Source organism: Hakea prostrata, chromosome 5, assembly GCF_041222555.1.
Source record: "Hakea prostrata isolate BN-2017 chromosome 5, UWA_Hpros_2, whole genome shotgun sequence".
Taxonomy (NCBI): Eukaryota; Viridiplantae; Streptophyta; class Magnoliopsida; order Proteales; family Proteaceae; genus Hakea; species Hakea prostrata.
Genome location: NC_142604.1, coordinates 11552438 through 11579509, shown reverse-complemented (window position 1 = coordinate 11579509; position 27072 = coordinate 11552438). Strand labels below are relative to the sequence as shown.

Genomic DNA, 27072 nt, shown 5'->3' with positions numbered 1-27072 from the left:
AAACCGAGAGTCAAGTGTGAGACAGAAAAATGTTTGGGGGTATTTAGGTAATTCAACCTCAAGAGTCAAGAGGGTATTTGAATAATTAATTTAAATGAGGTGTATGGGATATTTATGTATGTTACATCAAGAGGGTATTTGAGTAATTGAACACTATACTGTAATAAGGATAATATGGTCATTTCGCTCATGATAACAAAATTTTTGATAAAATATTAGTAGCGTGCAATTTGTAATTTTGAGAGCTAGAGCTTACACTCTGTAACTTAGGGCATAGGACACTATAGCGTACAATCTAGAGTTTTTTTTTTTTTTTTCCAAAAACAATCTAGAGTTTAAGCCCTATTAATGCGTAATAATCAGTAATTTACTAATTTTTCTAATACAGCAAATGAAGAAATAAATCTACGAAAATTTGATTGGTTTCATTTGGTGGGCCAGTTTACCTTCCTGTCAGTTTGATTTTGCTTTTAGACTTAATGCTTACATGGCCCCAGAAAGGCCCTGTTTCCCAAAGCTTAGGAATCCAGTACTTTGCGTTTGTCAAACGCTTTGGACTTTCCGGCCTGGGGCCCATATTGAAAAATCCGAGGCAGCACGACACGATTCTGAATCAATCTATTGGCAACGAGAAGTTTTACCCGCAATCAAGTGGCTTTTGACATGTGAGTCGGTGGCGGGCCCATCGCTGGCATATATAAAGAATAAAAGTATAAAGCCACGTGGACTCAGTAGCTTGACAAACGCCGAAGATTCTACGCGCCGGAAACTTCCTTGCCTAGCGTAGATCACTAGGTGGTGGCAGGTGGACAACTCAAATAAATCGGTTATTAAATCGTAATCTTTTGCCGGCGGTGAAGGAAAGTTTTCCTTCACCACTGCAGCTATTCTCCAACGTGAGAATAATTTCATTATGGTGACCGTTGGATACATGCGTTGAACTTCCATGGACGACGAACGTGGAGCCAGTGTAGGAATAATTACCTTCACTGCCATTCATATACACTAACCAACAACCAAGTGTTAGGAGCACTAGTAAAGTTCTACTTCATTTCGACTTTGGAAGTTGGAAATAAAGCTTGGCAGATCTCGTATTGCACCTCCCTCTAGTTCCCCATCACCATTAAAGCTTCTTTTTCTGTGTTCTCATCTACCTTTTTCTCATCTGTTTGTTAGATCTTAACAGACCAGCAATAATGGCGATCGTTGCACCAACAGCTACGATCGTTTCTTTCTGCGCTGCACCTTCTCCGAGTAGGAGACCCCGGGCGAGCATGACCGTCCGATCTACCGGCGTCTATGTCGCCCCTATTCTGACTAACCTGCAGAACGCTTGCGCTACACCTCTACCTGTCTTGCGCCAAGTGGCAGATGCAATGACTGCTGATTTGCGAGCTGGGCTTACTGTGGATGGGGGCAGTGACCTTCAGATGATTCTTAGCTATGTCGATAGCTTGCCTACTGGGTATCTTAAGAGAAACTTTGAACTCGCTTTCTTTTTGATTGATCTGCTTTAATATCAACCTTTTGTCTTTCTTTTATGAAAAACTTCTATTTACTTAATTCAACTCTTCTGTGTTGGGTTACCCCTTCAATAAAGTCTTAAGTTTTTCATTTGATTTGGGGTGAAAAAAAGAAAGAAAGAAAAAAGAGGATTTTTTTTTTGGGGGGGGGGGGTTGAAGAAGAAGAGAGAAAATTGTGATTACTCGATGATTAAATCACTTTGAACTCACTTGTTATAGATCTAACTGTGATTATTTGAACTCTGGTAAAGGGATGAGAAGGGCTTGTTTTACGCTTTGGATCTTGGTGGCACCAACTTCCGGGTGTTGAGAGTCCAATTGGGAGGAAAGGACCAGCGTGTTATTGACACAGAATTTGAGCAAGTAACCATTCCTCAAGAATTGATGTTTGGTACCTCTGAGGTCAGTTTTTTGTCGTTCATTTGGTTTCAGTAGTTCTATACTTCTATGAATGCAGATGTCTTTCATCTACTTCAATTCTTATTGTATTTATTTGGATTGAAAGCTTTCTCAATTATGCCATATACTGCAGGAATTGTTCGACTTTATTGCATCAGTGTTGGCTAGTTTTGCTAAAAAGGAAGGGGAAAGATTTCAGCTGCCTCATGGGAGGAAAGGGGAGATTGGGTTTACGTTTTCTTTTCCTATCAATCAAACATCTATTGATTCTGGCACATTAATCAAATGGACCAAGGGCTTTGCTGTGTCTGGAACGGTAGGTGTCAATTCAGCTTCTGATTTCTATATCAATGATCAGTCAAATATGTCATTTGACTTCCCTGTTAAATGTTTCTAGATTTTACTAGTACAATTCTTTTCACGGCTAATAGATTGTTCTTAATAGCATCTACATGTAGGCCAAATTCCATTTCTGAAGTAGAGGAATGTGGAACTTACCACCATTAGGTTCAACTATCCCAAGTGTCTATCTAGCATACTAAATGTCTTCTCTACTGATGCCAATAGTGGAGTGGTGCTTTCATTTTATTGGCTTTCCCTCAAGCAAAAATAGTGATGGTCTGTTTGCTTGCATCAACTGAAACCGTGGCCTCGTCTTATAGCACCTGACTGTAACTCCTCTGGCATAGTAGTTTTTAGAAGTACTCCAATTCAATTATTAAGGAACGGTTGATGCTGATATGGCAAAGTATTCTACACCATGTTAAGAACTTACGTGCTTTCATGTCATGTGGCAATATAGGCCAAGTGCAAGAATGTAATCACCGATGTGGCCTACACTGCCAGATCAGCATCAACTGCAAATATTAGTCGATTGAGAGTTGGATACCACCTACCATCAAGATGGTTGCAAAGGTGTGCAGTGGTACCCATATTTACCCGTGCCTGCTAAATAGGAAACCAGAACCACCATTCCTCTATTGCCAGAGAAGTCCCATTGCTGGAGGGCATAAAAGAAATTTGTTGGATAAACCTGCAGAATTGTTAATTGTGATGGTTAAGTTTGACATTCCTCCACCGCAGTATTTTGGTTTACACCATGTTCATTAAACCTAACAGACGATGGTCATTCTTATAAAAGTCCCAAATTGGAGCTAAGTGACTCTGCAGAGGAAAAACTTAGAAAGTAGACTCTGTTTGAGACCTGGAATGCTTGGTTTATATTGTTAGCCGTTTTGATAAGCAATGACAGAATTCCGAGTTCTCAATGCAGGAAACTATTAGTCCAAAAAAATATATATAGTTAAACTCCGGAGTTATGACTGGTGTATCTACTTTTAACCCAACTGAATCATCTTCTTTGTCTTTTGCAACAATTTACCACCTTTTGTTTTTTATATTTTCCCTGCGGCAGCAGGGTGCTGTTAGAAGCTAAATGAAAATGAACCAGCTGGAGGAGATGATCCACTTTGGGCTGTTGACACTCTGATATTCAAGGTTACTGTTGGAAGAGTAGAACACTGAAAGCCTTGCATAAAAATATGTGTACTTCATTTGTTTTTAGTCTTCATTAATGTGAAAGCTGGTACTGGCTCAACCCTTCTTTAGCCTTGCAAGACTGACATGAATCCTTTTATATTCATTGCCCATGACTTTCTCTAATTGCATGAAATAACTGTGCTGCTGATTCTGGGCAGGCGGGAAAAGATGTAGTTGCTTGTTTGAATGAAGCTATGAAAAGACAACAACTAGACATGCATGTATCTGCATTGGTAGGTTTTGCAAATGGATCTTGAAGCTTCTGATTTGTTTAGGATAATGCTCATCAGGCATAGAGTGATCAATCTGTTTCAATTCTTATAAAGGTCAATGATACAGTTGGGACACTTGCTGGGGCAAGGTACTGGGATGATGATGTAATGGTTGCTGTAATTTTGGGGACTGGAACAAATGCATGCTATATAGAACGGATGGATGCTATTCCAAAACTGCAGGGTCAGGTGTCTAAGAATGGAAGAACGGTATGTCTGCATTCACTTCTTAAATTATAAATATTTGAAGCGATGAAATTTTCACCAAGTTGTTGAGACTGAATCAAGCAACAGATTAACCTCTGACCTATGGAAGGGTATCAGATGACCCAACTGCATGTAATGCCCCCCTTGGAGTGTTGGGTTCACAAGGACTAAGACTTCAATTATGGAATTATGTTGCATGGATTACCACTAATTATTTGGTGCAACTTCTTGTTTTGTGTGAATGTATGGTGCCTAGATTTCCAACCTTCATTTCTTCTTCTCTCTTCCTAACTCTTTTATTCTGTAACACTGTATTTTCACTTAATACACATAGATTGTCAATACTGAGTGGGGAGCCTTTTCAAAGGGTCTTCCTCTATCCGAATTTGATAAAGAAATGGATGCTGCAAGCATAAATCCTGGTGAACAGGTAAAAATTATTCACCTTTTGTTGTTTCCCTTCTCCCTGTTTCCGAATCTAAGAAAGTTATCTGGTGCTCTGATGGTATATTACATTTTCTTTATAAAATGGAGCAGATATTTGAGAAGACAATATCTGGTATGTACCTTGGTGAAATTGCCAGAAGAGTGTTGGTTAAAATGGCTGAATGTGGCGCTTTATTTGGTGAATCTGTTCCGGAAAAGCTCCCCAAACCTTTCATACTAAGGCAAGCTTCTTATTAGATCTGTCAATACTTGAAAATTGCTTTATCCAATCCTTATGACTGATGGGTGGTGGTCTTTTGTCTGAGCTAACATTGTCCAATGAGAGCTGAGTTTAGTTCTCGCTTGACTACAGTACTGTTAATATTTGGTGTCAAGGGGACCAGCAGATTCGATATGTCCATGTATTGTACAAGAGGGATATAGATCATGGAACTACTGAATTGCCCTTGCCAGTTGCCCTTGCTAGTTGCCCTTGTGTTTAATGAGTCACAAAGCTGAGAGCCTATCTTTACTTGTGACATAATATACAAAAAAGTGTTCGTATAATACCATAGAGTGTTCAAGGTGTACAAATAAGACTTGTATTTTCTGGAAAAATCCATGCATATTATGGTTTAAGAATGCCTTTGTGTTTTGCTTCATAAGATTGAGAAATTTATTTGAATCTGTGACTTGATTACTGAAAATTTTATGAGCATTGCTAGAACTAACAGAAATAACTAGCTCACAGTTTTAGGTCCAGTAATTACACCATTCTCTTATAAAAGATGCCAAAGACATTCTTGATCCCTGTCATTCTTTGAAGTGACTTTCTGAAACTTTGGCAAGATGGCCTCAATGAAGTTCCTTCATGCTTTACCAAGTCTAGTAACATATCGGAACTTTAGATGGTCGGCTTATGGAGTGTATTTTGAATAACAAATAGACTACATATTTCTGGATAATTATTTTTCTGTGGATCCAAGAAAAGCGAAACCCCGAACTTGCATCTTCCTCACCCATTACAAGGAATCACTGCACTCTGGTTCTTTGTTAATAATCTCTCATGTTTGTCACCATTTTGTTCAAATTTTAACTGAGACACTTACAAAATATATGATTTTTTATCAGATTATATTCAAAAACAAGCATCCTTCTGTGAACTTTGTTGTTAGTGTAAGGACAAGAGCTAGTGCCCACTCTGAAGTCTCCTGCTTGATTACTTTTTGTAGGACACCTGATTTATGTACCATGCAGCAGGACAAATCTGATGATCTAGAAGCAGTTGACTTTATTTTGAGAGACATTTTTGGGGTAAACCTTGTGCTTTGACTATCAAATGAATTCAAGATCTGTCTGTATTCTGATACAATTTGGTTCTCCATTGCCAGGTGAGTGCCAATTTAAGTGCAAGAAAAATGGTACTAGAAGTCTGCGACACCATTGTGAAACGAGGTGGACGACTGGCTGGAGCAGGAATTGTTGGCATTCTACAAAAAATGGAACAGGATACTAATGGTCTCATATTTGACAAAAGGACAGTGGTGGCAATGGATGGAGGCTTGTACGAGCATTACCCTCAGTACAGGAGATATCTCCAAGATGCAGTAACAGAGCTTCTAGGGTCTGAAATATCAAAGAATGTAATCATAGAACACACAAAAGATGGGTCTGGAATTGGAGCTGCTTTACTTGCTGCTGTAAATTCCAGATATAGAAACCAATTCCAGGAGAGGAGGGTAATCTGATAATCCTTCTTGTTGGAGTTCTGCTGAAATCAGAGGTTGCTCGCTGCCCCATCTGAACAAAACTAAGTCCCATTGGATACTGGATTCAAGGAAACCCATCTAAGTGGGGGGGGAAAATAAAGTTGTTTCCATGGGGATGATAGGGTTGCAAAGCTCATCTGTGCTCATGCTTTCTGTAAAGTTAGCATTTTCATTCTTATTTTCATCCAGAATAAGTTTCAGATTTTTGTGAAGTATTTCTCTTGGACATGAGAAGCTGTGAAGAAAGCCATGACTTGTTTGGGTCTTGTATCACATATGACCTCAGACAGCCTGTTGAAGGGCAAAAATCCATATTTGCAGACCCCATTTGGCTAAGATTCTCTAGACTTGCTGTGCTGTACCTCCTTTATCTTACTTCCATCTGCCTCTTTGCTGAGTCTGGTTAATCTCTTATGTATCATTTTCATGTCTCAGATCATCCTGCATCCACTTTCTTGTTTAGACCTAGTTTTCATATGCTGTTTTCGTTGGATCCATGTAACTGACTCTATTATGTTGGAATAAGGCTGAATTTGTTTGTTTGTTGTTCTAACTGGATTTGGTTTCATTACAGCAATAGAACAGAACTCAGATTTATAAGTAGTTATACGTGCATGATAAAACAACCGATTTGGTCCAACCAAATCACTGGTCGACCCACGAATATAATCATGGACGAACTTCAGATGAGTGATCTTGGAGCTTTAAGTTAGGAATTAGAATCCTAATCAAGTAGGGAAGTTTGGATTAACTCACAAAATTTGAAACATACTCAACAACAACATTAGTCCAAATAAAAAACTACCTCTCAATAATAGAGTTCAAGATGAATTCGTATCCTACATGGCTCAGGTAAAAATTTCATTATAAAAGGACAAGTCCAAAAGGAAGACTTTACAGGTGTATTTTGAAATTTTTTGAAGTGGTATATTTAAAGCTTGATTTTTTTCTTAGTCGTCTTCTTGAAATATTTCAAATGGTGGGTGAGTCTTTGCCAACAATAGGTTTCAATTTTGTAAAGCAATTAAAGCTATTTTGCACTAGATACTGAATATTTGCCATCAAAAATTAAAAACTAAATACTAATAAAAGGCTGAAAAATGGCTGCTCCTTTTTTCACAAGTGTTTGAATGACACGTTTATGCTTTAAACTTTGTAAGTTATTTGGAAAAAATTTTAAGTGGTATATATATATTTAAAGTTCGATTTTAAGTGGTATACTTCTTTTTTCTTTGGTAGAACTTATAAATTCTTTAAGGCTTGTTTGGTTACATGAGTCTAGAGATATCAAATTTATGGAATCATAATTCATAAAATTAATTATTTGGTCAACTTGAATCTGTAAAATGAAATCTGTGGATTCATCCAGAAAAATTATTTAGTCGTGATTTTTATGAATGTGCAAATGTTTAGCACTTTTATAGTCAAGCATACCCATAAATCTATAGATTCACGCTTTTAGTGTAAAAATATGAATTTTAAGATTTCATAAATCCAATAATTTTCACAATCATCAAGGTAAACCGCATCATGAGATCCTAGATTCAGTCCAACTACCCATGGCTAACATTCTTCTATAATACAAATTTTTATTTTTTTTATCGAAAATAAATAAATTTAAAGTGGTTTTACAGCTTGAAGTCATTATCAAATGATTCTCTCATTGTCGTAAATGTTTCCAATATTTCTGGAATACATCATAAAATGACATCATTCTTATAAAAATAAATAAAAAAAGTATTTTATTAAATTAAAACGACATGAGAGGATATCAATAAGAAGGGCCTTTTTTATTTTCCCTCATGTCTAAAAACTTAGGGTTAGAACTCAAACTCATCAATGTAATTTCCACCAAATAAAAAAAATCAAATACAATCTCATAAGTACAGATAGATCAGGATCTTCTCCATGCAGTCCTCACAGACTTGTGCTTTGGTTGTTCTCATGCACCATGTCTGCAACAAGGACTCATAAAAGAAGGCAGAGGAAGAATGAGAAATTCATGATGGTGGAAACCTTTGTAATCCTTGCACTTGAATGTGGAGATAGAGATATTTTCCCTCCCTCAGGGATCTTTCCATCGATGCCTACTGGTACTGTGCCGTATAATTCACGAGCATCAATAGGATGATACCATGAAAGAAACCGATAACTGCAATTTGAATGCAAATGTACCTGCAAATCCACCTTCCCAGGTGATGCTGCCAGTGATCGAAGGCTACTCCCGATTTGCTTCTTTGTAGGAACTTCATCAACTAATAACCTACTCTCTGTTGGCTTCAACTGAGGTACCTTAATAGCTCTTGCTTCTCCAAGTAGGAGATCACCATAAGAAATTGTGAGATTAACAGTAATGAAATGAATGCTGAAAGCTCTGTTTGGATTCAAAACTTTAACTGTGAGTGAGATGTTGGTGTCTGATGGTGGGGGTTTCAGTAAGGCATTCATGACTGGCATAGAAAGATCAACAATGGTATAGGAAGGCTTCATGGGACGCCAACTTGTCCAGAAGAGAACTGAGATGAAAGCAATGAAGCCCAGAAGTAAGACATAGAGGAAAACACACCATGGGTAGAGAAGACAACACCTTCTCAGAGTGGGTTCTTGAACCTTTTTTTTTACTGCCATTGGTTCTGGACTGAAATGAAATGGTGTTTGATTTGTTGCTTCTTGTGTTTATTGGGATTGTTATAGAAGGAGAAGAGATACAGTCCTCGGGAAGTGAGTGAGAAAGAGAGATTCCTTTCTTCTTGGTGTTTCTTTAATTCTTCTCTCTTTAGTTAAAGAATACAGAACTTTGATTTAGTAACAAGAGAAGTACCTATTTGGGGAATCCTGTTCATTCCACGAGAAACACGAAATAAAAAGTATAAATGACTAAATGTAGCCCAAATGCTCAATACGGAGTCGGCCGAATCCTATCATTCATTACGCACTTATCAAAAAGATTTTTTTTTTCTTTCGAACAAGCTTCCCCAAATAAAAGTTTTTTTCTTTTTGGTATAATCCTCAAATTAAATTTAAGAAGCCTACATGTCATTTTTCCCACCCCTTTAGGGCCTGTTTGGTTACATGAATCTAGAGATTTCAATTCTTTGGATTCATGAATCTGAGAATTTTACCCGTTTGGTTGTAAAAATCTCTAGATTCATGAAATCTAGAGGTTCACATTTTTACACTAAAAACGTGAATCTGTAGATTTATGGGTAAGGGGTGAAATCTAGAGATTTCAAAAAAACTATACATTTGTACATTCACAAAAATCACGTTAATCAAATAATTTTTTAGGATGAATCCACAAATTTCATTCCACAACCAAACATCTAATTTTATAAATTATAACTCCATAGATTTGAAATCTCTAGATATTTGGTTACATGAGTATGGAGATTTCAAATATCTAAAGATTTCAAATCTATGGAGTTATAATTTATAAAATTAGATGTTTGGTTGTGGAATGAAATCTGTGGATTCATCATAAAAACTATTTGATCGACGTGATTTTTGTGAATGTGAAATGCATAGCTTTTTTGACTGGATTTCACCCCTTACCCATAAATCTACAGAGTCACGTTTTTAGTGTAAAAAAATGAATCTCTAGATTTCATGAATCTAGAGATTTTTACAACCAAACGGGTATAATTCTCAGATTCATGAATTTAGGTATTTGAAATCTCTAGATTCATGTAACCAAACAAGCCCACATAATTATATAGGATTTTGAAGAAAGTGAAAGACATAATAAAAGTGAAACTTACATTTGTAATTTTTCTACATTTTTTGGGGATAATCGTTGTTACCCATTGTACTTTAATTTTAGTACTACTTTATCTCTGTATCTTTTAAAATTACTAATCCAACCTTTAACCTATCCACAATTACTTATGTCATCCTACCATTAAGTTCCGTTAGTTTACTGATTATGTGGCATTTAGATATTTTATCAAAATCCAAAAAATAACCCTTGAATTATCTATTTACTTATTTATTCTTTTGCCAATTTATAATATTATCCTCAATTAACTATGAAAAAAGTTATCCTTAAATTCATTTTCTTCTCTAAAAAGAAATTACAAAATAAAGGAAATATGTGATTGAATAAAATTCAAAATAAAAATTAAATATGAGAAAATATCAAATTTGATTCAAGGTTTGAAATTTAAAATCACATAATGTATGCTAACCATTGTGCATGTTACCAAATTTCCTTCCATCATTTTGATTGTGAAAATTTTAAATCGAGTTTGAAAATTTCAACAATCATAAGCGTGTGGTCCCACTAATCCCTGAATTAAATTATAAAAATAAAAAATTAAAAGAAAAATAATTTCAAATAATTTCAAGACAACGTTTATATTGAAAATGAACTTTACCTACAAATCCATATGATTTATATTTTTAGTGCAATAGTAAGACCCTCATTAGCAAGTATCACACTACGACGAAAATCATTGTCATTTTGGTCTTTTGTGTAAATTCCAAAAATTACAACATAGACACAAAGATTCTTTTTTTTCTTCTTTCCAAATCACTCTTCTAGTGTTTGAACTTATATTTATACTATAAAACAGTTTATCTTTATCACAATGCAAATTTTAATGGAATCATGGATAAATAATCAAGATCTCAAAAGGTAATTCATTCACAAACTTTCTTAATTTGAGTCTTCATCAAATTTTTAAACGGAGACGATTAATACTCTTTCAAATCTAAAATTAATTCTAAAATATAAAATTTGAAGGATATAATTGGCATTCTATATGGTTTCCATAAATAATGGTAATATTATATTTTTTACTTCTTAATTATAATAAATGACAAAATAGATATTATATATTCAATGTTAACAGCCACTTAACACTGTTAGAGTCGATGGGACAATAGTAATTTTATAAAGGAGATTTGATTAGTAATAAAACCAAAGTATAGGGGGCAATAGTATTTTTTTTTCTTTAATTTTCTATTCCCCATCTCACTATATATGGGTCTCATATGTTTATTGATTACGGATCTCTATCTTAATAGGTCCAGACTCAGGTTTAGTTTACATTTTAGAGCTAGGAAGTAAAGCACTAGGCTTCAAAATGTGTTATAAACCTTAATTCTGTCTCGAGAATGCATATCGAATAATTTAAATTAATATTATTAGGAGTCATAATCAGAGTCTTTTTTTTTTAGAGGATCATAATGAAAATCATCAAATGTGATTTTAAGAGACGTATTGTCCTGTATCGAGTATTGTATCGCTTTGGCCAATGTATTTTAATATAATTTAACGGAAAAATATAGATACGTATCACTATCACTAGTATCATGTGATATAGTGAAATATTTAAACCTTGAGTAAAATATTAACTTAGCCGGTTTGGCCCGTCTTTATGGACAGTCCCGGTCAGACCAGGTTGTCTAACATGTCTCTCAATGCTGACTTTGGTTTTTTGACTTCGATCTAACGTTTGACATTTCCTCGCTGCGTAAACACTGCCACTGGTTATATACTTATATGAGGTTCTGTGTTGGCAACGAGGCTGTCGTTCACACTTTACGGCGGAATCCGATCAAATCCAAATCATAAGTACAGATTTGTCACTCTGTTTTTGTGCCCTAGATCATCGTTTCCTGCTGGGATTCTTTGCCGCATTCTACCTTCTTTCGTCGTCTTTCCGATTCGTTAAGCCGAAATTAGAACAATGGTAATCCTAGGGTTGGTCTGTTTGTTTTACTGGAGAGATCGTTGCAAGCTCCAGATCCTGGAAACTGATTTTTCATTTGTTTATCTGTAATGGCAGATCCGTTTCATTCTACTACAGAACAGGCAAGGGAAGACTCGTCTAGCCAAATATTACGTTCCTCTCGAGGAATCCGAGAAGCACAAAGTAGAATACGAGGTTGGATTCTATTAGCTTTTTCATTATTCTTCCCTCTTCCTCTTCATTTGTCCCATTGCGGATTTCTTTATATGTGGAGGTATTGATTGGTCTCCAGGTTCATCGATTGGTGGTCAATAGGGATCCAAAATTCACGAATTTCGTTGAGGTCTGTATTTTCTTTCTTTTAATTATCCCAAGTAATCGGAAATTTTAGTCCTATTTTCTTCACTGCATCATTTTCCCCTCCTAGTTCAACTTGCTAGACATAACAGCGCCTGGTTTATTAAGAACTACTGTGAATGAATATCTTGAGAATCTTTTAATAGACTGGCTTTTCTTTCATTGAATTATTTTGACGTGGGACATAGGTGTCGTATGCTATAGATACTCATGGAAATGGGATGAACGTGAAACAAAATTTTGGATAGAAAACAATATAAATTAGCAATGTACAACATCTATCATCAGTAAACACCAAAATGATGATCTTCCCTGATGTAAACCAAATTCTGGGGTTTAGAGTTTTAGAATTATGCCCCTCACCCCCAAATTGGGCTCACTCCAGGATCCTCTGATTCCTCTCTCTGTGATCCAACAGTCTAGTAGGAGATTTCTTGGAGAATTTAGGGTTTCAAGTGACTAAGCAGTACCCTAGAAGGGTTTGATCAAGCTTTGGAACAATGGGATATAGGCTTTGAAGCTTGTAGCCTTGCTGTAATGTCAGTTTCAAATCTGGGAATAGGTCTAGGTTTAGGTTTTAAGAGTTTTGAGGATGAATAGGAGGGTCTTGAAGTTCCGGCTGCTGTTGTACTTTAATTCCAGAACTGAATATAGAGTTAGGGCTTAGGGAATGCTGCTGTAGGGTTTTGTTTGGGCTAGTGAAGGGGCTGTTATTGTTAATTTATAATTTCAGGTTAGTTCTAAGGTGTTCAGGTCAGTCATAGTTGGTTAGGCTAGGTTTTAAGAGTCCTGAAGGGTTTGGGTTTCTTGGATTGAGCTGGGATTGGGATCCAATGTAGGAGAAGGGTTGGGGAAGCTAATCCTAAAAGGGGAAAGTTAGTGGAGTTGGGGTTTGGGAGATACTGGAGTTTCAATGGAACTAGGGTTTTCAAAGGTTGAAGATGAATTGCAAAAATTTTAAACTTCATGGATGAAGGGCTTTTGATGCAACTAAAAGTAGGGATAAGGGAGGAGAGGGGTGCAGTCCCATAGGGAGAAGAAATGAGGTGATGGGAGGTGGGAGTCCTAGCAGAGGAGAGCTGCTGCTGCTGCTGCTGCAGGAAGAAGGGTGGGAGGGGCTGGGGTGGGTTTGTGCTTACTTGGGGACTGAAGGTAGCTGTTGGAACTGAAGAGTACTTCGCTGAAATTGTATAAGAGGGCACTCTTTCCTTGTGGCCTTCTCAAGAAGCCATGACCTTATTCAATTTAACTTCACTTTACAGAGAATGGAAGCTTTATTTTATAGCCTGAAACAAGAAACCATAAAAGGACTCAAGTTGGAAAATCAATTAGAACTTTAACTGGCTAACCAATTCTAATTCAAACTACTAACCGACTAGGACTTTAACTTGCATGAGGAACCTCCATAACTTACTCTAGAGGATTTTAGATATGCAGTCCTAATAAAAAGTAGAATTAAAGTGGACTCATGTTAGGGGATCCCAAGACAAATGGGAACCACACCAATACAGGGACTTTGCAATAACTCTCAAAACACTAATCCAATTATAAAATAATAATAATAATAATAAATAAATAAATAAATATGGTGCCAGACAACAAACTGAACTGCTAGGACCCAGTCCTAAGACACCAAAAATCTAGCAAAATTACCACAATATGCCTGCTTTGAATTAGGGGTCCACGGGTTTGGGGAATCAACATTAAGCCCTGGGAATCCCTAAGAAGAAGTGTAGGTCATTGTGCAATATGACAAGATTTTTTCATCAATATGAGTATAAATTCTTTCAAATTATCAAGTTTATGCAGTAACTAACTTAGTTTAAAATTTATTTCTTTATAGCAGAAATTAAGATTAAAGACAATGATTTAAAAGCAATGATCATGTTTTTCTGAATCCTACCATTTTTCATGTAATCTCCTTTAACCTCGATCTCAAAGACAAGTTATATTCTGAGAATCACACAGGTTTTTGAGCCTATTGAAACATATTTTGGGTTGAATGGAGATGGAGTTTTAGGCTGTTAACTCGGCCTTACCAAGAATCTAGGCTTGACTTCACTATAGGACCTTAGTTTTTCCTCAATGTTGGACCTCTCAAATTGAACAAGCACAGTTGCAACAGCAACACACAAGAGGATACTTGAATCAAGATGTTTTGTTAATCATATACTTCATATTAAACTTGGTTGCCTTTCCATCAAGTGAAGGGGCTTATACATAATAATCTGAAGTTCTAATCTATTTTGAACTCCTAATTGAACTCGACTTGAAAATAGCAACTAATTGACTTAGACTAGGACACTTAAAGATGAAATGTAAAACTAACAGAACTCACATAATTGATTTAGATATTAAACTTTTGGGTCCATAGAATAGGCCAATGATCACATAAACCTATTAAACATAGGCCCGGCTCCTAATATCTATCAACACTAGGTCGATTCCGAAGGAAAATATGCTAGTTTGGTGCTGGATGTGCATCACTGAGATGGAAGCATGGCAATCAAGGAATGATCAAATTAAAGCTGGCTTGGAAGTAGCTCTAATGTCAAGTTACAAGAAAGGTTATGAGGTAGCATTGCCATGTATAAATGGAGGCTTTAGATGCTCTAATACAGAGGAATTATTTTATTCAAATTGAAGGACTCAAAAGAGCCATCTGATGGGAGAAGCGGTGTGGGAATGCATGCATAGGTTAGGTTGGGTAGACACAAAGGTTGGTTAGAAGAAAAACGAGAAGCAAGGCCATCAATCAGATCCGTATGGACCAGCACTGGATCAGAACAAATTTAGCCAGCCTGCTGTTCTTCTAGAAGGGCCATGATAAGAAACCGAAACATTGTTCACATGAAGGGTCTCACTAGTCACAGCCCGATAAATGCTTTGGTGGGAATCGTGGAAGATCTCTGTTGCCCAAGATCAGATTGTATAGAGACTTTATGCATGCAGGAATTATGACTTTGGTTTAGTTACTATTTTTGCAGCCTTTATTATGGTTATATTTATTAGTTTCTGGCACTAGATTAGGCCTGATCGAGCCAGCACAACAGGTCTTCTAGAAGGACCAAAAATTGAAGCCAAAACACTGCTTATGTGAACAATGTCATAGCTCCATATTTGTTTTAGTGGGAATATTCCTGGAAAATCTGTGGGTCCCCAAGATTAGATTGCATGTTTATGCATGGGGAATCTGGAGTTTGGTTTCGTTTCAACTTCTGCGTCCTTTTGGAATTGCTACATTTATTAGTTTCAAAATTTTTGTTCCTTGCTGTTGGCTGAACTAGACAGCCTAGTCCCAAATTTTAGTACCTTCTATTTCATTTGTCATAAGTTGTCAGTTTAGTAGTTTCTGTTTTAGTTTCAGTAGTTTTTCTTTTTATTATAAGCTTGGCTAAGCTATTAATAGACCCCCTTCACTGTAATGGAAACATATTTTGAAGAATAGAAAATGTTGGCCATGCTTGCATTGATTTATGGGAGGTCCTCCTTGTTTTATCCCCATTCTAGCCTGTACTATAGGCTGGATTGCCTCATAGCCTTAACCTTATATTTTCATTCCCCTTTCATGACCGTACTTCTGTCTGTCAAAATTGCACCAAATTTGGTGCAGATAATCATCTCCACAGGGACTAGATTCAATCCTTGTCTGGACCTGAACTTCCTCTGGTTTTCAAGATGATGAACTACTCTTTCTATCATTGACCCTACTATAGGGTTGTTTTTTATTGAACCTCTCCTACATTATTAAATCTTGTATCAAGCATAGTTCTAAATCTCAAAGATCTTAAAAAGCTTGAAAAACTTTAGCCGGTTCAGATGAGTTATAGGCTGATATCAAACCTTGAAAAAGTCAACCAAAATTTTGGTGAAATTTCAGTACTTTATTACCATCTCACCAAAAAGACATGAAGTGCCTTATAAAAAGACAATCGTGACCTAGGCTTTGAAGTAGTAAAATAAACTGGATTTTTACCATATCATCATGCAATACTATTGAGGATTGCCACATCACTACAAAGAGGTCAATTGCTACTTCCTGTGGAGTAGTTGGCAACTTTCAACTACATTTGGTAAGGTGCTGTCTCCAAAAACTATTTTTCTGAAAAATTATGACAAATGCTTGTTGCTAAGGACACCACTCGTTTCTCTTCAAACGCTGTGACGTGGTATTCATGTGTCATACAAACAAAGGACAATGAAAGTTTGCTGCACCGGTCATTGGGTGCACACAATGAAATGTGTCATGGTTCATATCAGCAGGGATCACACACTTATAGTATTCTATTGTTGGGAGTTGGGACATGGAAGACTAAGGTGCTACTCATGTAGTGATGTGTTTGTTCATCATACTTCGGTTGGGTGTCTATGCGGTATTCATTTTTCACACTTCACTGTCATCTGTGATTTTATATTCTTAGTTTCTATCTAAGTCTTCAGCTGTTTCTTAAATAACCATTCAATAATCCGTGTCTTTCATTCGTTATTGCATAATTCACTTGTTTTACTTTCCAATTATGTCCATAGCTTACAAATTTGTGTGTAGAATAGGCAATACTACATTATTGGTTCAACATTTATTGCTAATCAAGGCAACAAATTCAGAACACCAAATTGGAAGATATAGATATTTTTATTAAGCCCCAAAACAAGCTTCCCTTATAGTTTTGGTGCCATATATGGCCATCTGCCGAGCAAAACATTATTTCTAGGAAAGAACGACATGCATAGATAAAACCCCATAGCCAAGATTTCCAGAGCCAAATATGGCCATCTGCTCACCAAAATGTCATTACCGGCGGGTAAGAAAAACACTCGGACAAAAAAAAAACTCACTGCCAAGATCATGGTCATCTCAACTTGGTTGAGACGCCGAGTTGAGAAGAATTTTCAAACTCTGGTGTCAAGTATGACCTGGAATAGAGCTGATAGAAGGGTAGGGAACCGTGTAGCTGACACATTTAATTGGTCTAACGCTGAGAATTTTTTTTTTTGGGAGGTGTTTACTTTGGCTAATTTTAGTTGATTTCTGGGTGACACCAAACGAGTACATTTTTTCAGATTATCCTTCTAATAGTATTAAGTACTTGATTAAGTGTTGCATTTTATTTTGCAGTTCCGCACCCACAAGGTTATCTACAGGAGATATGCTGGATTGTTCTTCTCAATGTGTGTGGACATCACAGACAATGAGTTAGCATACTTAGAGTGCATTCACCTATTTGTGGAGATTTTGGATCATTTCTTCAGCAATGTGTGTGAACTGGATTTAGTATTTAATTTTCACAAGGTTTGTGCAGTTCTTAGAACTTTCTAGTTCCAATTGAAGTTTTTCTCCTTCAGTAGTTGTTTATTGCTTTGTTATCAGCTTACTTCTGACATTTATGATTTATCTACTGCAAACTAATAGTCTTATTCTGTTGGTATGTAAATATTAGTGTTATAAGTCTCTTGTCTCCGTCTCTCTCTCATTTCTCCCTTGTTTTAGGACATGTTGGACTGAGATATCCAGTGAGATGAGGGGTGAATCAGTGGTACCTTGAAAATTTGACTGCAACCCATCCAGTCTCCAACTTAGTTGTTGGCATAACCAGCAGTCAACCACACAGGCACATGTAAACATGCACATGCACATGCACGAGGCTATCACTAGCCACACAGTGCATAAACCATCCGGCAGTAAATAGTATAGCAACATAAGTACACAGGCACACACCAGAGCACAAGTTTTACATCTACAACATAGATGACCATTTGAGCTAACATCCAAATTTGTCTACATATGATGCATTGTATACTTTTTTGTGGTAGACACCTCAAAGAGTTTGAAGTTTTGCCTTAAGCAGCAATGACTACAACAGAGCACCCAGTCACCCACTAGGATTCCGTTACTTATTTATTGGGATAATTATGTTAGTTTAGAATTTTGGTTTGGGTAGGTTATGTAGGAATAATTTTAGTTAATTTAAATCGTTAAGAGTCCCAGTTTTTATTACAATTTGTTGTTTTTACTATTGAGATGCTTGTATGCAGCTTAATAAAGGACATGGAATGTATGGATTCTTCTCAGGTTTCCCCTTCTTCCCCTTGTCTGCTTTATCCTTCCTTCTTCTCTATTCTATCCTCCATTAAGTTCCCTCTGTTTATTAATCATTCTATCAAGTTTGTTTTTGAAAGTGGATCAACAGTTAAAAGTTAAATCCTAAATGGAAAATGAAGAAATCTGATATTGCTGTTTCGTATATGATTCAACCTGTTAATGTAGACAGTTCTATAGGTCACTGGCTTCCGTCAAACATCTTAAACTGGTTTCTGGATGCCTAGTTTGGTTTGACACTCTAGTTTTATCGATGTAATTAGAAGGTTGTCGTTGATGCTATTCATGGGAATTTGCTGGATGAGGAATTCCCTAATACTTAGTTTTGATCAACTACACCTATTTTTACTTAAAAGGCATGTAAAGATGTGCGCTAAGAGGATGCATTCGGTGTGAGTGGTTGATTCCAAGCAGTTTGTTATTCAGAGCAAGTTTTTAAACTTCCAATTGGTGCCAAGCCTGTGGGAGCTTGAGATCCTTGTGGCTGGAGAAGGGTGTTTCCTGTGGTATGAGATTCGTAGGATAAGGGAAACTTCGTCATCTTCTTTATTTGGGTTTGATTTTGTTTGTTTTCAAATTCTCTTATTTTGGTTATATTCACACTGTAAAAGAAATGTTCTTAATATCTGAGTTTATTTAAGAGGGTGGAATTTGTTAAACTGTAAGGTTGCTCAGGGTTCTAGTCTGATAACAGCCTCCTGGTGGGAATCTTGTGCACTCACTAAACCCCCTTTTTCTGCTGTTTTATACTAACATTTGGTTACGTATAATCCATTATTTCGCTTAAAATTTGGCTGTTTAAAAACTGTTTCTGGTACCAAACAAATGAACTGATGACGTTGCAAACCCAATGCCATTTTAGCTAGATATGGCCAAAATATTGAAATTGGCTTATATTCTTGGGACTTGGGATTTACAATTTGATTAAAATTAAAAGACATGGTCGTGGTTGGCTTATATTCTTGAGAGATTTTAATTTGACTAGGAGTAGAAGTGATGCAACACAAGTAGAATTTACTTTTTCTTGTTACGGTAACATGAACAATAACCTAGGAGATAAATTTTCATTTTTGTTGGGCCCCAAATCCAGCTTGCAAGGATAAAATAGGAACTGTTTTCATGGGAGTTTTAGAGATAATGTAGGATTTTGTTGTTTATTTATTGGGATAATTATGTAATCAGATTTTTAATTCGGGTAGGATATTTGGGATCAGTTTTAGTTAGTTTAAGATTGCGAAGAGTCCTAGTAGGATCAGTTCTTTGTTCATTTTAAATTACCAAAAGTCATATAGTTTTCGTATTGAAGTATGTCTGTCTATCTATTGGATTCTTCACTGTCTCAAGCCTTTCTTACTAATTTCCTTCTTCTTATGACCTATCTTCACTTCTAATTCTTCTTGTCTCTCTGATTAGTCTTATCTATTTCTTCTTCTTTTTGTGATCTTCCTCCCCATTCTGTTCACCACCTATTCAGTGCCATTGTAATTGATATCACTGTATGCAAACCTTTTCTCTCTTTATTCCACACAGCTTTGCAGAGGATACTTCCTTCTTGAACAAGCCACTTTGCATACAATATTAGTTATTATTTCACTAAAACTCAAGGACGAGTTTACTTTTATAAGAGGGAGAACTTGACACATCACAACCAGAAGTTACTGTTTACACTACAGTAACTAGGAAATAATTCTTCATATTTGGTAGGCCCCAAGTCTAACTTGCAAGGAGATAAAATGGCAACTGTTTTCATGGGAGTTTAAGAGATAAAATGTAGGATTTTGTTATTTCTTTATTGGGATAATTATGTAATCCGATTTTTAATTTGGGTAGGATATTTATTTGCTTTTGAGTTTTACTGGGAAAGAAGGAAGGGCGGATAATTATTTCCCTACATACATTCAAGTTTTGATGCAGCGGGATAACTTTGAGTTGGAAAATTAGTATAGTTTGAAAAAGTAAAATGTTCCATAAAATCCCAAAATATGATCTGTTTGATTCAATGTGGTGGGAAAGTTGGTAGACAAGCTTCCTATTGATGCGGCATGCTAATTTTCCTATCCCATCTCTTTTCAAGTCCCACTAAATAGGTGGGATTTTGTGAAGAAGTATGGAAAATAACAAAAATAGAACCCACATTTAAAACTTTTCTACAAAATCCTTGCCTTCCTTGTTCCCCCATCCCACTACATATGGGTCCCACGTCTTTATTTTTCCCACCCCACCTTTGCAAACAAACGGTGCCTTAGGTTTTACCAATGATCCTTTGTTTTCCTGCATATGTATTGTTCACTGAAATGGCTCTTTTGATGCCATATTGGTCTGAGGATACTCATCAGAAGTTGCATCATCAGGAATGACTCGTGAGACCTCTATGCCACATTTTACATTAGCTGTACCTTGTCTTAGAACTCCAGTATATGCACTGATTATTTCTCCCATCTGGGTTTATTTATTTATTTATTTTTATTTATTTATTTTTTATTGGAATCATTGTAAATGGCTACCATGTAACATTTTAATATGCATTAGCTGTACCTTATCTTAAATGTCCATTATATAAAGAACTCCATTATATGAACTGTTTAGTTGTTCCCATCTGGTTAAGATTTTTTTTCCAGCTTCATTTTACAATAACTGTAAGTTGTTCTTGTGTGTTCGTTTATTAGGTAACATATTTTAAACTTGTTATTGACATGACTAACCTGTACGTACTCCAAATTTTGTCTCATCTGTGAAAGGTGTACTTGATTCTTGATGAATTCATCCTTGCTGGGGAGCTCCAAGAAACTAGCAAGAAGGTGCGTATGCCTTTGTCCCAACACTATGGCAGTGGGTTGCCAGTATAGCTGTTCCTCTTTCCCCTTAAAAATAGAAGTCACATGCCAAAAAGTGAAGGGTGGGGTGCTCTTTTTTTCAACTTTGCATGTTTTTTTTTTTTTTTTGATAAAATAAAATATTATTATATTATAGGAATTAAGAAAAACAGCTGCAAGTACTAACTATTGTTCTATTACAGTCATCTTGAGAAGTGGCTGCCTTCGTGGCATACCCCTCAAAAAAGTTCTGGAGCACTGGGCTTTGGAAAGTTTTATATTCCATAAGTTTTGTTGATATTGCTAATTCCATTAGCATAGATAATCCCTGAAGAGACCATTTTTGTCTAGATGGCCATGGTAGGATATCTGCAATATGTTGGCTATTTGTCCATATTTCATGAATCTTTAGCCCTTCTTCCTCCGCTTTTGCAATCCCCAGTTGTAGATTCCGTAGTATGGCCTCTAGTGTTTCAACTTTATTTTCTCTTCCAAAATTGATAGATTTCAGATGTCCATCTGTGTACACTCCAGTGCTCCATCCAATAGCTCCTAGGTCTTGGTTAAATACCCCTGCACACATAAAAATATTTTTGTTAGGTTGAGATATTATTGTGCACAAAGTCATACTTATATTGGTATGATTTGCATTATTAATTTGTGTTGGTGGGGCGTTGTTATTTTCCCCTTTTTGAAGTTGTAAATCTTTTACCCATTCCTGAGTATTCCGTAGCACCATTACGGGGTTGGGAGTTCTTTGGTTAAACACATTTTCATTCCTTTCTTTCCATATGAATTAGCAAGATATAATGAAAATAGACATAAACCATCTTAAATTATCCTTTGTTAATTGTAGACACATATTATGGCACCAATTCAAAAAGGATATGTCGCTCCAATTCTCCGTGCGCAACCCCAAAAGTCCCGCTGCATGGACTCTCTTTACCCATTCACATGATATGAACAGATGCCATGTGGTTTCATCTTCTCTTCCGCATAATGCACATTCTGGTTGGGACTGCGACCATGCCGCCAATTTGGAACGTACCGGTAAGCTTGCATGTAACAAACGCCAGAAGAAGATTTTAAATTTGGGATGAATATTAAATTTCCACATTTGGCCCCACCATTGTGCATATTGGTAGTGTTGTTGTCCAAACCGTTGTTTCATCATTTCGTTGTACGCCCTCTTGACCGTAAATTCTCCGTTTGGAGAGATTGTTGAGGTCCAGGAATCTTCGCGGTCCGATAGTGTTATTGTGTGGTCTGTTGTTGGCCCATATTCCTCCTGCTGATTCTCTAATTCATTTACCACCTCTGCCACGGTTGACTGTCTTGGCCATCTGTTGAGGATGTGTTCTCTTGTTAGCCTTTCTTCTTGATCACGTTCCCAGGGATCAAACCAGAAAGACGTGTTTTGTCCATTCCCGACTACTCTTTTGACCATTGTTTTTAGGACAGGGATAATGCTTGTGATGCTGTTCCAAGTCCATGAGCCTTTTTTCCTTGTCACTGTTGGATCAAAAAGACTTTTGTCCTTGAAATATTTGGCTCACAGAACTTTTACCCAAATTTACCACTTTTTTGCATGTATTGTCTAGCTTGGAAGGCCTAATAGCTTTTATCAGGAACCAGATTCTCTCCAGCACTCAAGCATTTAGACATGCACCCCGAAGTTTCCCCAAGTGTTGGATGCATGCTATTAAAGACTTCTTTCCAGTATAACAAGTGTAGCCTTAGAAATTCTTCTGTTTCAACCTTAATATTCAAGTAACTTAATATCTTGATGTTACAGAAATGGAACAGTTAGGGTTTCTTTCTTTATTTGAAAAAATTATTTATATAGATTTCTGCTGCCTATTTACGTACTTGCTTCCAACATGAGTAATACTGTTTGTTGCCATATGCTTTCCCGGAGCTATGTTACCATGTCCAATCCTATCCATTGTGCTGTTTTCTGGCGTTACTGGCTGTACTTGACAATGTAGTGGATGAGTAACTAGCAATTTATATGTACAACAAATGTTGCAGGCAATCATAGAGAGAATGGGTGAGTTGGAGAAGCAGGAGTGAACTGATTTTGCTGAAGAATTCACCAATCTTGCCTTGGTCTTGGTTCCTTGTTCGGTTTGCTTCTGTATGTCAAATTTCACAGTTTCTATCCTTCCAAGCCTTATTGCATTATTACGAACAAGAACACCAAGAAGTATCTGTCTTCTTCCTGACATTTTTCTTTGCGATTGTATCATGAATTGTGGTTATCAATGTAGTCCTCCAAATTTTTTTTTTTTGTTTTGTGGGGGGGGGGGGGGTTGAGAACCTTCTTTGAAATTCATCGATGCTAAATCCGTTTGTTCGTGTGTTAATATTTCCCTCTATTCCAAATTTTAGATGATTGTAATTTCATTTGTATTTCGTGTTTTTCTATGCTGTTCAAAAACCATTCCAAACTAAGCAGGTGAATCTTTTCATCCATACAGATGAATCCAATAAAATATCACTTGGAAATCTGTAAGTGTGGAAACAGAGTATTGGCACTCCTGGGGAAGGGCCCAGCGAAGGGAAAGGTAAGATTTTTTTGATACCCCCTGCATAAGAGAGAATGGAGTAGTCAGTGTCTGAGGTAAGGTAGGGGTAGAGCTACCTAGTCAAGTTAGTATGATATGGATTTTAAAGAAAATAATGCTAAACAGGGTGGTCTAAACGTGTTCAAATACTCTTGCTCATAGTCATAATGCAGGTTCACTCAAGTTGTGAACCACATATTTTCAATAGCATCACCATTCGTAGTTTCAATGCTACTACTTCAGTGCCTTTGATTTATCTGTTAATATGGCTGAAGGAATCCCAGCCCCTTTTCTTGGTGTATGAAAGTATTTTGGTATTTTGTGCCTTTTCGTGGGGATTGGACAATAATTTTTCATCAAGTAAAGACCACTCTGTTGGCGTTAGTTAAGATTCTTCTAACTTATAGTACTTCTATGATTCTATCCACATCTTAGCTAATTTAAAATGTTAAAAACCCACCATTATTTTTCATTTAGTTGTTGATAGGGATTAGATTTAGATCGAATAGTTGTGTTACTGGATTTGCCGATTTAGATATTATCGTATTGAAGTGGGCCTAGGTAATTTCTTGATAGAAAATCTTTTTCTATGTAAAATATTCTAAATCTAAATGAATATAAACACAAATTGACTATGAATTATTGAATTCTTGTTGACATCTTTGACCATGTTATTGATGAGGTGATGATTGAGTTTAACATCTTTATTCCTTTTTTCTACTTTGATCATAATTTTTTTCAGTTCCTTGTTGTCTATTCTTGATTTGCTTTAAAATTTATTTTAGTAGAAAAAATCTAGAAATTAAACACATTTTATAACTTGATAAACAAAGAAAAACTATAGAATCAACTCTAACAGGTAATATTTGGTTGGAATATTAATAGATCCATGTAAAATTAGTTTTCACGTGGATCCATATCCTCTTAAAATGGGATAAATGCATATTTAGATGTAATATACTTGGGGTGTAAGTTTGCCCTGGTGGCCTTAACGTGCTTTAATCTTCCCTAAGCCTGAACATGTGGGGTCCATGATCAGCCTTGTACCTAACTTTAGTCCTAATCGCTTTAAGAGTTTTTTCTTGTCGCCCACTTAAGTGAGGGTGAAATTCATGACCGCCGCTTAAGTGGAAAAAAAAAATACTACCTGCCCACTTTTTACAAATGCTAAATTACCTGTTAACTTTTCGTGAAGTTTGCACTTGAAATGATAGTTTTGTCCTTATGTCTATAAAATGACTTTAGTGTCCCTGTCCCTTCACTTTCACTCACAATATTCCACTTCCCTCAACTTTGGACCAACAGAGAACTCCCCGGTATCTGGAAGGTCAGAGACGAGTTTTCCTTGGAGCCACCTATAACCCTTAAAGGATGAAATTCTGTACATTCACCAACTACATGAGTTTTTCTTCTCAGTAACTTGTTCTTTTGTACATATCACCAGGCATGAAATATCGAAGTTTGCCTTTCACAGATCTAAAAACCAAAATCATTCGATTAAAGGAAATCTAAGACCCATCCTTCATAAGAAAAAAAAAATTTGGTGAACCAAATTTCATTCCAAAGGGCAGGAAGATAACATGGGGTCAAACTTATACAAATCTAACAACCAAGAGGTGGAAAGTGGCCAGTTAGTCCTTCTTGCCAAGGTAACTACCTTCCCAACTAGAGAATGAGCAATAGAGTTGCATTCCCTAGGAATAAAGGAGAAATTAGAAGACAAAAATAAGAGGAAAGGTGATTAATATCATCCACAATATTCCTCAGACCAAAAGCGGGTGAAACTTCAAATTTTAGAATCTTGATTACCTCCTGGCAATCACTTTCTACTAATATGTAATCTATCCCCTCCGCTGCTACGACGAAAAGGCCTTCCCTAATACCAAGAGCCTCTTCAACCAATGGTGAGGTGAAAGAAGAAGGAATTGCATCAACAATTGAACCTCCTGAGTGATCCCTTAGTATTGATGCCCAAGCCTCCCTTGTTGTCCTTCAAAGCCGTATCTGAATTAAGTTTAACAACGCCCCTAGGAGGAGGTTCCCATGAAAGTTGTGGAGCATTTAAAACAGCAATAGTGGGAATCAATCTATCCAAAGCATGAACAACAGAATTGTGTTCCAATGAGTCTTTCAAAGCTTGAATTAACATATCATTTGGGGAAATAGTACTTCCTTCAAAGATGAGTTTATTTCTAGCCTGCCAAAGACCCCTACAGATGAAGGCTGCAAGGCTTGACATTAATTGTAATGCTTGTTTATCTTCCCCAACTTTGCTCCATGCTTGAATGAAACTTGACAAAGAGATATTAGAGTGATGGGCAACAAAACCAAGAGGAGAGGAGAACCAAACTGCTCTAACTATGGGGCAATCTAACAGGATATGTTCAACACTTTCATCCACTACTCCATACCTAGGACAACATGCATCCCTAATAAGACTTATGTGCTTCAATGCAGCAATTGTAGTAAGGTCTCCTGATAGAGCCCTCAGTTTGAATCTTAGGTGGGGCTTTATAGTTCACAATGCTAAAATAATCTTCCAAACCTCATTGGAAACCTACAGTTGTTGAAATTCTGCACCTTTAACTTGGGAATTTTCTTGTCTACTACATCACACAAGAATGAAGAATGAAAATAGAAAGAATCTATCAAATGAACTCCTTGTATTATTTAACCTCCATTGTACATAGTTACAACTCTAATCGACGAAAAAGAGCCAAAAAAAGGAAAAAAACCGAAAGGGTAAACTTTTTCTCCCACTGCAAATTACAATCTTTTCCAAAGTAGCACAAAACTCAGAATCCTAGACCATGCGAGCCAAATATAGGAATAGAGTCTAACAGTGTAACTTGAGCTCTGTCTCAAAAAAGCCTCTAAAAGCTCCACGAAGAGTTTCAAGTTTCGAATCACTAGAGTTAGAGCGTGTTGTGGGTGACCCGAAAGGAACCACCAAACCAGAATGATTCGATTTAACCAACCTGGCGGTTTGATGTTTCAAATGGATGTTGCTCGCTAGCTGGGACAAGAGGCTTCTCGGCTGACGAAGGGCGATATTGGAACGACTTGCTGACAAGCCCAAACGCCCAATGTCTTTTCAGCAAGGCTAGCAGCCTTTGGGGGATCCTTGATATCTCCTCGTTTGCGGTGTCTCATAGCACTAATTTCAGCAATAAATGTCTCGTAGGCCGTGCAGTGATAAGAGACAGCTTGAATGCCCAACATTCGTTCTATGACTACTACAAGGACAACGACACCACTTTTTGTCTCCTCAACCAAAGAACAATGTCACATCAAGCTGATACTTGAGTTGACTCCTTGATCATAAAATGTGCTCACAACAGCCCTGTCTACAACCGTCAGAGGATGACGTCACCAGGTCATAGAAGCCATCTCCACCATCGAGCTATAT

The 27072-nt window shown here is 36.7% G+C and overlaps 2 protein-coding genes across 3 annotated transcripts; both read left to right on the top strand.

Annotated features, from left to right (window-relative positions):
- The first annotated feature begins 1049 nt into the window (after positions 1-1049).
- HXK3 (hexokinase 3) lies at positions 1050-6226 on the top strand. The gene is made up of 9 exons (XM_089155884.1): positions 1050-1465; positions 1776-1926; positions 2057-2239; positions 3621-3695; positions 3789-3944; positions 4276-4371; positions 4479-4609; positions 5600-5681; positions 5759-6226. Exons 1-9 carry the CDS (start codon positions 1197-1199, stop codon positions 6113-6115), a joined length of 1500 nt encoding a protein of 499 aa, XP_089012010.1. The 5' UTR covers positions 1050-1196; the 3' UTR covers positions 6116-6226.
- Positions 6227-11600: 5374 nt separating this feature from the next.
- On the top strand, positions 11601-24422 carry LOC149015121 (SNARE-like superfamily protein). Of its 2 annotated transcripts, XM_089155140.1 has the most exons (6): positions 11605-11829; positions 11926-12024; positions 12122-12172; positions 17303-17476; positions 21022-21081; positions 23128-24422. In XM_089155140.1, the coding sequence occupies exons 1-6, from the start codon at positions 11827-11829 to the stop codon at positions 23167-23169; spliced, it is 429 nt and encodes a 142-aa protein (XP_089011266.1). In that variant the 5' UTR covers positions 11605-11826; the 3' UTR covers positions 23170-24422. The 2 variants fall into 2 exon arrangements, with proteins under 2 accessions (XP_089011267.1, XP_089011266.1); XM_089155141.1 differs by lacking the exons at positions 21022-21081; positions 23128-24422 and adding an exon at positions 18220-20767 and having other exon boundaries at positions 11601-11829.
- Positions 24423-27072: the final 2650 nt, after the last annotated feature.

Bases quoted from the DNA above. Each gene is read 5' to 3' on its own strand.
- HXK3 (XM_089155884.1), top strand. From the start codon at position 1,197: ATGGCGATCGTTGCACCAACAGCTACGATCGTTTCTTTCTGCGCTGCA. The intron at 1,927-2,056 runs GTCAGTTTTTTG...CATATACTGCAG, and splicing joins TGATGTTTGGTACCTCTGAG to GAATTGTTCGACTTTATTGC. The intron at 4,610-5,599 runs GCAAGCTTCTTA...TACTTTTTGTAG, and splicing joins CCCAAACCTTTCATACTAAG to GACACCTGATTTATGTACCA.
- LOC149015121 (XM_089155140.1), top strand. The intron at 12,173-17,302 runs GTCTGTATTTTC...TTTATTTTGCAG, and splicing joins AATTCACGAATTTCGTTGAG to TTCCGCACCCACAAGGTTAT. The intron at 17,477-21,021 runs GTTTGTGCAGTT...CATCTGTGAAAG, and splicing joins TAGTATTTAATTTTCACAAG to GTGTACTTGATTCTTGATGA.